The following is a 15779-nucleotide window of genomic DNA, read 5'->3' as shown; positions in this document are numbered from 1 at the left end:
GATAGTTCCCAGAAAGCTCTCTCAGTGTGGAGCCGATCTGCCTCCTGCGCCTTCTACTTCCCAACTGTCATAACTGCCCTTCCTGCCCCCGCCCCCCCCCCCCAGCCCAGCGGGAGGGGGAGGGGCCGTTCCATTCCGAGTGCCCTTCAGGGGGAAGGCAGTTATGATGGCCTCCCCAGCTTACAGAGCTCCCCTCCATAACTTCTTAAGACCGAGAGAGCAGCAACAATTCAGATCAGACCAGACCTTTGCTTGATTTTTCAGAGTGTGTACTGCTGAAATCCACAACGACAGGAAGCTATAGCTCTGATGGCTTCTGAATTTTCCTATATATTTCAGTTTTGTAGGGCAGGTCAACAACCCTCCCTGGTCATCCCCACCCGCAGCCCCAGTCCCTTTATGCTGCCCGGGTACACTTGCAGAGGGATTTTTTTTTTTTTTTTTTTTTTTTAATAAAACCAACCAGCAGATCGGAGACTAGAGCTTCTTATTACCTTTCAAATGGTTGGAGGTGTGACCAACCTTGGAGGATCCTTATGGAGAGGGAAACATGAAATAAATCACGTGGAATTTTAAAAGAAGTGTTGCCCAATTTGCCAACCTTGAGGTTAAAGAAAAACAAACAAAAAAAAAAAACACCCAGGCTCTCACATGTAGACATAGGGAAACTTCCTCCAAGGGTATGGAGGTGGGAAAGCTTCCTGTTCTAGCTTCACTATTTCTACTCTTAGAAATGGTCAACAATGTATTGGAGCCAATGACTCTCCTCAGACCAGGAGCAGAAGAAAAAGAATTCATTTCCACACACTCAGCTGTCTTCCATCCACCCACTGTCTATCTGTTCAACTAACCACCACACCAGTGGTTCTCAAACTGCCCTTTGGGTGCCAACCGGCAAACAAGAAAGGGAGAATGCGGCTCTTGTACTCTGTACCCCTACCAAGGCTGAAGCCTTATTCTAAAACAGACCCTGGAATTTCTCACTATAAACAGGATTTGTTCTCCAGAGTAGTCACCATGGAAGATTATGCGAAATTTATTCCAAAACGTCCCTGGCCAAAAACTGTTCTGTACATCTCCTTGGACATCACCCCCAGAGCTTCTGAGCCCCACAGCTAAGCCCACACTGGGAGGATTGGCAGGAGTGTGTGTGGGGGGGAAGGGGGGGGCAGTTGGGGGGGGGGGAGGAGCACTGGACACGCTGCTTTTGGATCACCCTTGGTCACAAGTCTTATGAGTCTTCTGTGGTGGTTTTTATTGAAAAAATTTTCAGTATTTTCTAAGTCACTATGTGCTGACCTGCAACTTAACATGTCAAAATGTTTAGAAATGTTGCATAATAAGGCACCCTCTAGTGGAGTCACCATGCCCATTAGCATAATAAAGGTTCTGAGAAGGCCTGCCTCCAGGAATCTGTTCAAAACTCAGCGCTTACCAAACTTACATGGCCCTCACACCCTTTTCGTGGACCAGTTACCGACGTCCAGCAATTTTTGAACACCCTTCGAGACAAGTTTTCTAACTGCAGATTTTAGTGAAGCCTGAGCAGTATGGGTAGAGGTTCCCTTCCCATTGGCTCACAGCTGGTCGGCAGGTGTCCACCCATCCCTCTCGCTCCTCAGGGCACCTCCTTGGAAAGGCTGTGCTGGGCCACTCCCCCGCTGTTATTCGCTAGGACAGTGGTCGGCAAACTCAGTCAACAGAGCCAAATATCAACAGTACAACGATTGAAATTTCTTTTGAGAGCCAAATTTTGTAAACTTAAACTATATAGGTAGGTACATTGTTATTAACTTAATTAGGGTACTCCTAAGCTGGCCTTTGCTAAAAACGTCCTCAATCTGATTGAGGTACGTTCACTGAGATCGACCCCTTCCAACTCTCCCATCCACACTCGTCTTGTATACTTGTTTCGTCTATCTCCTTTCGTTCATCCTCTCTATATGTCCAAACCATCTCAACATACCTTTCTCAATCCTCGACACTACATCTTCTTTCCCTCCACAACGTTCCCTAAAATTAACTTAATAAACTTAAAGTTTTAAGTCAACTTCGCACTGTACGTGCGCGCCCGCACGTGGTATTTTGTGGAAGAGCCACACTCAAGGGGCCAAAGAGCCCCATATGGCTCTCGAGCCGCGGTTTGCCTACCACTGCACTAGGACAACCCTCTTTTTGCAACCAAATTGTCTTTTTCCTGTCAGTCTCCCCTACGGGAACATATGCTCCATGAAGGCAGTCCTGTCTGTTCCTGTGCTTCCGGCACGCAGCACCCTCTCTCTGACACAGGAAGCGAGAAGCAAACAGTGGTTGGTTGGCTCATGGATTGCTGAAACGTAAGCCGTATGCCCTGTGCACACAGTGTGGGTACACCTGTCCCCCTTCTCCCCCTCAGGTTTACTGGGGCAGGTTGCTCTTCTGGCCGGCTGGATGCTATGAGAGCAGAGAGTTCGCTCAGTGAAACAATCCAGGTAAACCTGGAGGTTGACCAAGAAGCTACAAGGTGCTCCTGTAAATGATGCTCAAGATGATTTTACACAAATGTCTAAAGGCAGGGTGGCAAAAAGCTGGATTCCTTAGCAGGCCCAGATGGTCCTGGGCTATGGACAGCCTCTCTCAGGGGTGCTGGGAGAGAGGGCCCTGCTGTCTTAAACCACCTCCCCACCCCCCAACCTCCCTCCCCACCTCACCACCCTTGCCCTGTGCCATGGCCAGACACAGGGTTCCCGCCGGGCCTGCAGGTAGAGCTCGCTCGGCCTGGGGTGGGGGCCTCCGGCGGAAGGGCTCCGGTGCTTACTTGGACTGTCCGCGGGTCCCGAGTCTTCTGGTGGTTAACTGGGGAAACTGCTGCCTTATGATCTGTAAGGCAACACAAGAATCAGTTACCGTGGGAATATCTGGGAGCACAGGGACTAGGTTTCACAATCAGCAATCTTAGGAAGGGAGGAAAACAGGCCTCGCAGGTATCGCTGGCTGCAGTGACTTATCAGGAGCCCCCTGGGCCCCGAGAAGGCGACCAGGGTCGGGGAGCGGGGAGCACTTGAGTGACAGTGGGGCTCTAGCTCTTCAGGGTCTCACTTGGCACTCTGTCCTTCACCCCTCCTACTCACAATGTAGGGAGAGAACCGTGGACCCAGAACTTGTCACTCCCCTGCTTAAAGCACCCCAATGGCTTCCATCCACCTGGAACTAAAGCCCACCCCAGCCTCTGTATCCTGGTCCCTGCTCACCTCCTGGCTCTCATCCTCCCGCTCTCACCCTTACTCACCAGGGCCCAGACACTGGCTTTTTTGTGCCCTATTCCCGAAACACAACCAGGCTTGCTCCCCACTGGGGGCCTTGGCACCACAGTTCCCCGTGCCCACATTGCAATCTCATGCAACTGTCCATCCCAGATGGGCTCCTTCTCTTGTATTACGCGGGCCTCTGGGTGAGGGCCCTCGGCCCAGTGGCCCTCTCCGACCAGCCATGCAGAGTGGCACAGCAGCCCCTGGCGATCATGCGGCCCTGCTTTATGTCTTCTCACCCCACCTGACCCTCAGTAGACCGAAAGTTCCATGAGAGCAGAGACCTGGTGCAGGGCTTAGCACACGCAAAGAGCTGGATCCTATTTGCTGCGCTAGGATATCACTAGTCGTCTGCAGAGTGGAGGAGGGGAACTGCTGCTGCCCAGGACAGCCACACAGATCTGCCAGAAGCCTGGGAGGAGGGGCCCTCGGGCAAGGTGAAAACACCCATAAGGGCCTCGGCCTGGTCTTTGGGTTCCCAGCACTGGTGTCTGTGGGCAGGCAGGATGGTGCAGGTCCTGAGCGAAGGTGCTGGGGCTGGGCCACCTGCATCAGATCCCAGCTCAGCCTCTGGTTAGCAGGACGCCCCTTGGGCAAGTGATTTAACACTCAAACGGCTCAGTTTCCTCATTTGTAAAATGGGACTAATAACCCCAACCTTAGAGAATTTTTGTGAAAATTGAATAAAGTAAATGTAAGTAAATAATTTGTAACAGTGCCTGGAACTTAGTAATGCCTCAATAATGGGTAAAAAAAAAATCTGCATTCCCCACAGGAAAGGTTAGCGAATCTAGTAAGATCACATCAGAGACCGCTTTTGAAGGTAAAAAGGGCTTCAAAAATGTTCTCTCACAGTGAGGATACTAAGAAAATGATGCAATGATTCTCTGAATTCTTTAATGGTGTCACTTTTGTAGGCAACATACCCCTGGTTTCTTCACCCCTAACCTCTGTAAGTTAAGGACCTGGGCTTCTCACGTTGTTTACTAGTATGCCCCTCTCGTGGTTGGGACCCGAGGAAAATGCAGTGTACTGAGAAGGGGGTCTGACCAGGGCCAGTGGCAGGGCTCTCCAGCACTCAGTCCCGTTAGGCCAAGCATGTCAAACCCGCGTGCGGGCCACATGCGGCCCACAACGAATATGATTGCGGCCCAGAAACCTTTTAATAAACATTTTGTAACTTAATTTTTACAATATTCTGCTATACATAATTATTAACGAACTACAATGTTTGCTAATGACTATAATCGTGTTGCATTCATTTCCCTTGCGCGCCTTCCGCACAGGCGCACCATTTCTTTCCACTAATACTGGCAGCGAATATATTAGCAGCCAACTGCCACGTCATTAGTCTTGGACTGACCTGTTTGGTGTGCGCAACAAGAAATATTTTGCTTTCAAAAAACAAGAAAAACAGGTTTATTTGCGTTACACTTTTTTGTGTGCAGTTATTCAGTGTCTGGTAAGTTAATGTTCAAGAAAAAAAGATTAATTATAAAAATGTTCTATTATTTTATGTTAACGATGACTCATTTATTTCAGCCCTTTGTATTCAGCACGTCTCTATCGAAATAAACCTATGTTTCTATGAAAATTGAGGCTTTTGTTTTTTTTGCGGCCCACATAAGCTTAAACTTTGTTTATTTGGCCCGTGTTGGCCTTTGAGTTTGACATGCTTGCGTTAGGCAGTCTAAGGCCCAGGATCTCACGGCCCCAGCACAGAGGGCCACTCTGAACCTCTGGCCAAGTGAGCCCTCCAGACTCACATCACATGACTGGTTCCAGAGCTGAGATTTGCAGCTGTTCACAAAGCTACAATGATGGACAGATAAAGAAATGCCAACAGAGACTGAGGGTAAATACTGGGAGCATATAAACTGGGGGGGGGGGGGGCGGATTTTTCTCGTTGGTTAAAAGTGGGCTGTGATTTGGGTTCTGAGTCTCCTCCTAAGCCAAGCAAAGAAGAGAATGCAATAAAGTTACAGGAGTCCATGTATCTATAAGATAGACGCATACCAGTTGCTGAGGAAAAGCAGAGACTTTCCTATAGTTCAGTCTGGGAAATTTCTCCTAAGCAAATGGGAACAACAACAAGGCCATGTTCAATGCTCTGATACTAGCTGACAGTTTGAAAATGATAATATTGAGTGCTGTCTAGGCGTGGTAAGTCTGAGATGCTCATATGTGGCTGGTAACATTATTAGCACATTTCGTATCGCATAGAAATCTCTAAGACATACGCCAGGGACCGCACGTTTTTGGGCAAACTGCACGTTATTTAAATCATCATAACTACAGATCATAATGCACTTTAGGTGTTGGTTTTCAATAATTATAACATTTTTATTTACAAAAACAATTAAACAATTAAAGTTCCTAGTACTTTTTTAACGTATGGTACTGCATGAAACATTTTCTAAAAGCGCCAGGAACTTGAAGACAAAGACTATTCGAATGACCAAAATACAATGTAACTGCAATGCTTTATGGGTTCGTGCAATTATATAGTTTTTCATAGATTGACCTGCACGGTTTCCACCAATGAGATCGCTTCATTCGATGTGGACAAGACAGTGTGTTGACATCTAAGGTCCATAACAGATGGCGCGTGAAAAACGAGAAAACTCGTGAGCGGTCCTTAACAGATGGCGCGCAAAACACGAGAAAACTCGTGAGCGGTACGAAAGGTGTTAGTACGTCCCTTCCCCAGAGCATTTTTACAATAAAATTTATTCACACTTTTTGATGGATGAATTCCAAGAAAATAACCTAAAATAAGAAAAAGCTATGCACAGTGCGAGTGAAAAACTGAAAAAACATCAAACAAAATAAATGTCCAGTGATAGATAACTGGCTAAATAAATGATTAGATATATACTCAATAAAATATAAAGGCATCAAAAATTATAACAGCCCTAACCGGTTTGGCTCAGTGGATAGAGCGTCAGCCTGTGGACTGAAGGGTTCCAGGTTCGATACCGGTCAAGGGCATCTACCTTGGTTGCGGGCACATCCCCAGTAGGGGGTGTGCAGTAGGCAGCTGATTGATGTTTCTCTCTCATCCATGCTTCTAACGCTCTATCCCTCTCCCTTCCTCTCTGTAAAAAATCAATAAAATATATTTTTTTAAAAATGATAACAAAAACTGTCACAACACAGAAAATGCTTATGATATCATGTTAAATGAAAGAGCAGAACTCAAACTACATTTATGCTGTCGTTATATAGCAGTGGTTCTCAGTTTCTGGCCCTTTAAATACAGTTCCTCATGTTGTGACCCAACCATAATATTATTTTCGTTGCTACTTCATAACTGTAATTTGCTACTGTTATGAATCGTAATGTAAATATCTGATATGCAGAATGGTCTTAGGCGACCCCTGTGAAAGGGTCGTTCGACCGCCAAAGGGGTCGCGACCCGCAGGTTGAGAACCGCTGTTATATAGTTTATGTTTGTACAAATATAGGAATGGAAAGGGAATATGGAAAAATAAAACTAGATATTTGTTAGGATAGAACAAAAAGGTTTTTGTATAACATTTGTGCAAGAAATCAACTTTTTAGCAAACAGGATTTTATTACTACAAATATTCCTAATTGACAAAGGCAACAAGCTAAATTTGAAAGAAGCACCAAAAATATGCCATAAGCCTGGCAGGTTTGATTTAGTGGTTAGAACATCAGCCCTCAGACTGAAGGATCTCAGGTTTGATTCCCAGTCAAGGGCATGTACGTCGGTTGCGGGTTCGATCCCAGTCGGACTCCACCCTCTGTACCTTCTATCCACTACTCTCTCTGCCTCCTACAACCATCTCTACACCTCCTCATCACCTGTGCCTTCAAACTGGACTGTGACATCACCTCCACCCACCCAGCATGTACCACTTCTCCGTGAATAGCCTTCTTGATTCTCTGACCAGGTAACAGCTCTTCCTGCTCTAAACGATGATGGCACCTGCTACTTCCCGTCTGTGACCAACTTCCACCCTCCCTCTATGCTGGATGTATCCTAACTCTACCCACACTCCCATCTCCACCCAGGGTCATACTCCCGAACCTGGGTTGCTACAAGGGTCTCCTCATTGCCTCTGCTCCGGTCATGCCCCAACACAATCACGTCTCCATGAAGCCTCTAGACCAGTGGTTCTCAACCTTCCTAATGCTGCGACCCTTTAATACAGTTCCTCATGTTGTGGTGACCCCCAATGTCATTGTTACAAATTGAACATAATTAAAGCATAGTGATTAATCACAAAAACAATATGCAATTATATATGTGTTATCCGATGGTCTTAGGCGACCCCTGTGAAAGGGTCGTTCGACCCCCAAAGGGGTCTCGACCCACAGGTTGAGAACCACTGCTCTAGACAAAGTTCAAACTCACCTGGAGCTGCCAGATCAGTGTTGCCTTCATTCCAGCTCACCTATCCCTGTCCTCCTCTCCTGGTCTCCATGCTCCGGCCACATGGAACGTCTTTCAAATTTGTGAACACACTGTGTTCTCACCCCCCCTGGCCTTTCCCACAGGCTGTTCTCATTTTCTGCAACCCTTGCTCCATGCCCTTTGTCTGCATAATGTCTATTCATCCTTCAAATCTTAGCTCTTACCTTATTTTCTTTCCAGAAATCTTCCCTGGGCCACTTGTTTAAGTGTCCATAGATAGTTATGTAGCCCATACTATCATTATAACTAGTCAATAGTCTACTCAGCCCTACAAAGTCCTTGCCTAGGCCCACAAGACTCTACACCAGGGGTGGGGAACCTTTTTTCTGCCCAGGGCTATTTGGATATTTATAACATCATTCTCAGGCCATACCAAATTATCAACTTTAGAAGCAGCAGGGCCAGACCAAATGATTTCCTGGGCCTTATAGGCCCTCGGGCCAGACGTTCCCCACCCCTGCTCTACAGGAACTGGATCTCCAGCCTCATTTTCTACTGCTCTTCTCTATGTTTGAGAAGCTACAGCTTCAGTAACCACATGGGTTGCCTAATGGGACACAGCCTGGATTCATCAATAGCAAATACTTATTGAACTCTACTATATGCCAGGCATTTGGGCAGGCATTGAGGGATCAAACGCTGCGCAAAACAGGAACAGCCTTTGTTTAGGAAGCTTACATTCTAGCGGGAAAAGACCAAAAATAAACAAAAAGTCAACATGTCTTATATCAGATAGGTGCTACAGAAAAGAACGAAAAGAGCAGGGTGGGGGGGAATAGGGAATGTGGAGGAGGGGGTGTTTTTATTTAGGGTGATAAGGACTCAGTGATCAATTGTGGCATTTGAGTGGTGACCTGAAGGCAGTGAGGGAATAAAACTTGTGGATATCTCGAGGAAGAAAACTGCAAGCTGGGACAACAGCAGTGCAAAGGCCCTGGGGTAGGAGCTTAATTAAAGGAAAGAAACATGTCCAGGTTCCTAAAACATACTATATTGTCAATTGTTTTCTATGACGTGTGGATGGGTATTATCACTTCTGAAAGTGTGCTAAACTGAAAAGTGCCGCCCCTAACCCCCCACCCCCCGCCCCCAGCACACCCAAAAAGATCCTTTTCTCCTCTATTTGAACATCAGGGGTAACACTCGCTCAGTGTATAGGATAAACTGTATAGGTAACACTCGACCCTTATGTATAAAACAGGGGTAACACTCGCTCAGCTTATAGGCTTGTAACAGGGTCAAGGGAGTAGGGAGTGGACCCTGGGTTTGTCTCCTGGGCTTTATTAGCTGGAAGTAGGAGAAGGGTGGCGGGGAGAAGTTCTGCCCCAATGGGGCTTTCACTGGCTTGTACCTGGATGTGGGGGTGGGAAGGATGGCCAGCTGCCAGGGAGGGGCTGGAGCAAGGGGTCCACGTCTGTTAACACCTCTCTCTGCCTCCCTCACTATGCCTTCCACTAGTCACCATCCTTTTCTAGCCCAGCCTCCCACTGACAGACCCAGCGCTCTGTCCTTTAGTCCTTTGATGGATTTTCAGAGGATCCTCATGCAAACCAGTTCTCAGGCCGTTGCGGTAGAGTCTGGTGTCCCAAGCAATACACGTGTGCAGTTGGAATACTCAGTTCTGCTGGTGAAAATGCTTTTGATCTGAACGTATTCGATGGCCAACTCCTCCCCTCCTCCCCGCAAAAAAGGAAAAGGTGATTTCACATGAAGCGCTCAGAGGAGAGGAATTGTGGGAAGGGCTGGGGTGGGGGAAGGGAGGCTCTGCTGAACCATATCCCTTTCTGCCCAAATGGAGGTCAGGACTTTTCCGACCCGAGCGAAGAAAGGCGGGGCAGCAGGCCTCCTCCTTCCCGCCCCAACAAAACCCAGTGGGAACGGGGCTGGCTTGTTGTTGTTTTTTTCCTTTTTAACTGTTTCTGATGGGCTGCACATCACAAATTATTCTCCTCTCCTTTCACCAAATGATCAACTGGTCCCCGAATCTGAAAGCCCAGCACCATTTCGTCTGAGTCGCAAAATGTAGGGTCGGTTCAGCCCCGAGAAGGCTGTTCGGCTTTTAATTTCTGGAGCAAGACTCAGCGAACAGCCCGACACTTTTGTGGAGCGGTGAGAGCCGAGCTTCGCTGTTTGATAAATGAGCAGACGGCAGGCAGCCCCTCTCTCTCTTTTTGTGTGGATTCAATGAAGCCTGCCTAAAGAACACCACATGCTGTTCTCGCTAGTGATCTAACATTCCGCAACACCCAGCCTTCCAAATTCCCTTAATTACTCGGGAATTCCACCTTCTCCCTTTCAGCCGGCAGGGCAGCCGGGGCTGGGGCTCCAGGCCGGGGTGGGACGTGGGGAATCCCAGGAGAACTATTCTCTGGAGTTGCTGGGATTCTTTTCCAGGTGGTGGTGGTCATATGGCCATCTATCTCCCCAGCCCACTGCTCCAGGTTGAAGGAGACTCAGCATGCCGGCTTTCCTGACATAATTTGGGGAATTCGGTTTTTAAAAAACATGAGTGAGTTTTTGGTAAACATTCCTGAAACGGCACATTTGAACCACCTTATTTTAAAATACGGGAAAGAGGGAGAGGAGGAACGGACACCCACTGGGCATCACTGGGCACTAACCAGGTGTTTTATCCTAACAACCCTGGAGGAGAGAGAATAGGATGACCTCACTTCACAGACAAGAGGCTGGGATCCAAAGTGACCAATTCGAGGCCGCTCACAGTCACAGACTCCGGCCACGGGAGAAGCAGGAGTCTGTTCCTCTCTCTCTCCTGCTCTTCACTGTAGCCCACACCCCTGGGAGCCAGCGACCTGCCCACTACCTGTGCATGAAACCCTGGACTTCCTCTCCAGGTGTCGCCTCAAGAGACACCTTCAGAGCCACACAGGAAAGCCACTCAGTCTCATGACTCGACAGACAGGCCTTGTTTTAATTTTGACCTAAATCACATGATCTTGGTCCAGCTTGGTCTGTAAACTTAGTCATCAGAACGGCTCTGAATAAACAAAGGCTTTTGGCTACTTCCACAAATTCAACCCAACCTTGGCAGGCAAAGGTTTGCCACCAACAAGAACTGATCCCAACGAAGTTTCAAAGTAACCGGATAAGTGCAGCTCACCCCATACTTCGAAGGAGACGAACTCCCGTGTGTATAAGAAGTCCACTATGCTTAGCCCAGTTTAAACATAAGAGCTGTGGCTATTACTTCAGAGGCCATTCAGGTGGGGGGAGGGGGGGAGAAGATGGGCTCTTCAAACAGCAAGAAATTTGTATAATGACAAGTTACCGTTTTACAACAATGATTGCAGAAGTCTTGTGCCTGCTCTTAAAAAACACAATTTTCTGAACAAGAGAGAGAAATTATTAGGGAAAGAAGTTGGTTAAAGGGATTCTAACGGTCACAACTTTCAGTTTGAACGTGGTATTCTTACTTTCTTTGTTGATAACAGACCTATAGCCCCTTTTCCAGAGAAGAAAAAATAATGAATCCTGTGGTATGAATAAGGATTTTAAAACACCTCGCCACTACCATCCTGAGATAGGTATTTGCAAAAAGAATCTTAGTACGCTGATGTAACTCTATCCACTGGATAATTTTTTGTACCCTCACTCCATATATTTATTGATTTTTTATTTGAGAGAGAGAAAAAAACATCGACTGGTTGTCTCCCATATACTCCCTCACTGGGGATCGAACCTGCAACCCTTCTGTGTACGGAATGATGCTCCAACCAACCGAGTCACCTGGCCAGGGCCATTCGATAATCTCTTCTCTTGGTAGCACCCACTGGGTGCCAGGCACTCGTGGTCCACAGGGTAAAATGCTGCAGGTTCCATAGGAAATTCCCCAAGAGAAACTGACAAAATTTATAAGAAATCCATATCTAGTGCAATGAGACAGAAATGGATTTCAAATCATGCATATGGATTGGTGAAGGATGAAAACCCGCTGGCTAGCAAGGTAATGGTTAATCTGCTGTCCCTTGCAGGGTACCATGGATGACAATCCCACCAAATCCTAAAGCCCATATGTGAGCCCGGGATTGTCCTTAAGCTGACTGGATGATGGTCACATGTACGAGTCTGAGAAAAGAGAGTTATCCCTCACCGATGTAGCTAGAATGAGGTGAGTTACATAAGATACAGGTTAAGTCAAAAACGGAATAATTCTGAAGACGGTAATAAGAGAGGGTGAGGGTAGTGATGGCAACGTGTGTGTGATGTAGGACATTTTTAGAACAATTGTTCTCAACTGTTCAGAAGGAAGAGCAGCTAGAAGAGTTGAAAATTGATGTTAGTGTTGATATATTAAAAGCACCAGGTATTAAAGTCACGAAGTGTTGCTATGATGAACTGAAGTCGTAATTACAGCTAACGTGCACTGAGTGTTTATACTAGTATTTACCAGGTACTGTGCTAAGGGCGTCGTTTTAACAGTCCATATCTCAACAATTCTTCAGGTGGTTGCTATCATTTCCCCGTTTTACAGATGAGGAAACTGAGGCCCAGAATGATTATATCACCTAAACTCACATGGCTGGTAATCAGTGGAGAGGCGATTCAAACCCGAACAATCTGATATCAGAGCTTTTACAGTGCATGACACTAAGGGCACCCGAAGTAACAAAATGTGGAGTCTAGTGTGAAATCAGACATCCTGACATGGACACTCCACAGCAGATACTAAAGGTTAAGGATAACGTATGCAGCCATATGCGAGGCCTGGTCAGTGTGGCTCAGTTGGTTGGGCATCATTCCCGTGCACCGAAAGGTTGCCAATTCTATTTCTGGTCAGCACACATGCCTGGGTTTCGGGCTTGATCCCTGCTAGGGAGTGTGCAGAAGGCAGCTGATCGATGTTTCTCTCTCTCTCACTCCCTCTCTTTCTCTCTCTAAAAATCAATTTAAATAACATGTGCAAGAATGTTAAAAGTACATTCCCTGTACTAATTTTTTTCCTTGAAAAGTGGAAAAAGACCATCCCTGACGGAGCCGAAGGATGCTCCTTTGTCCTCTGCTGTGGCCTCCGTGGTGTGCATGTGACTCTCGGTCAGGGAGGGAGGAGCCAGAAGAGGAGAGAGAAAGAGTCAGCCCCACCTTTCACAAAGCAAATTCTGAGCCACCGGGAGGGGAGGGCTCTGACTTTCATGTGAGATGGAAGTTTTAACTTGGACCAAATTGGACTTTTTCATAGCTGAGAGTGAGTCTAAATTATCTAACCAGGACTGGTGTGAGGCTGAGCATGGTCGGAGGCTGTGGGATTTCCCCACTTTGTTGTCAGGAGGCAGGGCAGGAAGGTCGGACACAGGACTTTCAAGGTGGGCTCTTCAAAGTAAGTAAAAATACAGTCAGTTGCCACTGGTACATTAACAAGTTCACCCCTACTCAGCAAATGGGCTCATGGAAAATGGGCACAATGACAACTTCATATCGTTATCGTAGGAGGTAAACACATTCACACGTTCAAATGATTCATGTGGCCCCTGGCAAATACTACTAATAAAAGTCATTCAACTTTTAACAAATATCTGAGGGTCTGTTATGTGCCAGGCACTATTCTGGGAGCGAGGTATTCATCGTGAACAAAACAGTCCTCATGTAGCTTCCATTCTATAGAAGGAGGCAGACAAAACACAGTAACTAATATATATAAAATATATAGTATATATTAGTCATATATATGATAGCTATAGTAATTGCAATATATGCAAACATATGTAATAATATATAATATGTAGCTATATATTACATTATAATATATTATATTATATAGCTAACTACACTACATATTAATTATATCATATATATATCACTTCAATATATGTGATATAATAGATAATTATATATACTATATATTAGTGATGTGATATATATGTGTGTGTGTGTGTGTGTGTGTGTATCTTCAGACAGTACTAAGTGCTGTAAAGAGAAGTAAAGCATGGTGAGGAAATAGAGGAGCTAGGATGGAGTGGGGCCAATTCTAGATAACAGAGATTTCTTCGATTGGTAGAGCGCTTTGCATTTTAAAAAATGCTCTCCTAAGCTCTGTCCCATTTTCTCCCTAGAGTAATTTGGAGAGGGATTATTCTGGTCTAAAGATAAGGAAACGGCACTCTTACTGCTGACCCGAGCCAGCAGTGAGAGTGGGCAAAGCCGGTTGGGCTAGGAGCCTCGGCATTCTCTGTGGACCCTACGCTACTCCGTGACCTAAAGTCAATAACCATTACTGGAAGCCGGTGCTGACGGAGCTTGGCCAAGGCTGGGAAGAGGAACTCTGCTTCAGCTCTTACTTGCAGCAGAGCAGCTGCTGCCACCCACCCTGTCAAGGCAGTACCCCAGCGGGAGGACACGGGTGGGGTGGTGGTTCAGCCCTGATGTCTGTTTCACCTCAGCCCCGGTGCAAGCTGAGTGGAGGGACCATCACCAATCTCATCTTTCACCCTAAACTAATTTAAAAGATTGAACCTCGTTTGCTCTGAGTTGAAAGTTCATAGATGAATCCTAAGTTCGGAGGGACCTGTTCAAAGTGACACTCCAAGGTCACAAGGAGGTGGCAGCTGCGGTGCACTGGGAGCCTCAGGAGGGCAACTAACTGTCTGGGATTTCAATTCAAGAAGCTCACGTGGAGCCCGCCCTCAGCAGGCACCTGCAAGGAAGCGCCAGGTCCCAGGGCATTTGCAATCGATGGCCAGGCAGCGGCAGAGCCTTGGCCTTGGTGCTGCTGATACCATTAGAGCAGGTCCTAGCTTTTGGACTGAAGAGAAGGCAGATGTTTGTTTGGACGGTTGGGTATTTATTTTAATTACTATTTGGAAGCGGCTGGCACTGCACTTCTTCTTGGGGAGAAAACAATATTCGGAAAAATATTCTGAGTAGCCGTTTGGGGTAAATGAGACTTGTGGGCATGGATATCAGCAGAAACCAAATATCAGGGAACAGAGGAAACCTGGTGGAAGGAAGAGAGGGGGGCAGGAGAAGGAGGCAGGGGAGGAAGGAGGAGACAGCAGAATAGAGAGGGCTGAGCGAGAGGGGAACTGGCAGGTGGAGGACCAGCGAGCCTCCTGTGGCCGGGGCGGGGGGGGGGGGGTGAGGGGGGGTTGGGGGAACAGCGTTTTGAGATGCTTTACGACAGTCTGGGGTGTAAAGCCCCCTGCAAACTCCCGTCTACTAGGATCACTAGAGCTGTCTTGTGCACAGTGCAGAGGGCCCTGAATTCACTCCTGGCTCATGATGTTCAGAGCAAGGCTGTGCAAGCAAACGCCCTGTGATGATGGGAATGTCTATCTGTGGACCCGACAGGGCAGCCTCGAGTTACATGTGGCCACTGGGCACTTGAAATATGGCTCGTGTGACCGAAGAACTTGATTGTATTTCACTGTAAGTTACCAGCCGTATGTGGCGAGTGGCTACCGTACTGAGCAGCACAGGTGTAGAGAGAGGAGGAATAGGCAGAAGGAAGAGTCCCCAACTCAAGGAGAGCCTGAGAATGTAAGTGCTCTGGGATTTGCTGAAATCTTGGTGGCAGGCTTGAGACTTAAACTAGGAATGGAACTGGGGTTCTGGGAGCAGGGGCAGAGTTAAATCAATTTCATCTGGACCATGCATGAGGTCCAGATATTCGGAAACCCTAAGCTGACAACCCTAAGCTGACAACAGAGTTACAGAATTATTTGAGAAAAAGGAATAGAAAGTCCTCACACAGGCAAATTAGAGATTCTAGAAATGGGGAGGGTTTGTTTGTTTGTTTGTTTGTTTGTTTTTTGCTTGTTTTTGTTCCAGAATCTAAGCTAACGAGTGGCTATTTTTTCTGCACAAACATCTCCTGGAGAATTCACACAAAAAATGACAGTTGTAATGGGACATGGTAGGTGTTAGCAAATATCTGAGCCCTCGCTGGCTGAGTGAACAGGAACTTGCATCATCCACTGACGCCCGCTCACCCGAATCTAACAACATCCCTGAAGAAGGGCGGGGATCGTTCCCACTCACAGCCCAGAGGGCTGAGGCTCAGAGAGGTTCAGGTAAGTCCAGGAGAGGCACGATTC

The 15779-nt window shown here is 46.9% G+C and overlaps 1 protein-coding gene across 2 annotated transcripts in view; it reads right to left on the bottom strand.

Annotated features, from left to right (window-relative positions):
* RFX4 (regulatory factor X4) overlaps positions 1-15779 on the bottom strand; it is a 130752-nt gene that overhangs the window by 60994 nt on the left and 53979 nt on the right. For both annotated transcript variants that reach the window (XM_070410970.1, XM_070410971.1), the window contains exon 5: positions 2798-2859. In XM_070410970.1, coding sequence (XP_070267071.1) covers positions 2798-2859 — 62 coding nt within the window. The remainder of the gene's footprint in view (positions 1-2797; positions 2860-15779) is intronic.

This window comes from Myotis yumanensis, unplaced genomic scaffold (assembly GCF_028538775.1).
Source record: "Myotis yumanensis isolate MYYU_CA2020_CCGP unplaced genomic scaffold, mMyoYum1.0.hap1 SCAF_3, whole genome shotgun sequence".
NCBI classification, from domain to species: Eukaryota; Metazoa; Chordata; class Mammalia; order Chiroptera; family Vespertilionidae; genus Myotis; species Myotis yumanensis.
Note: the sequence above shows the minus strand (reverse complement) of the source record. Positions and strands in the feature narration are given on the sequence as shown.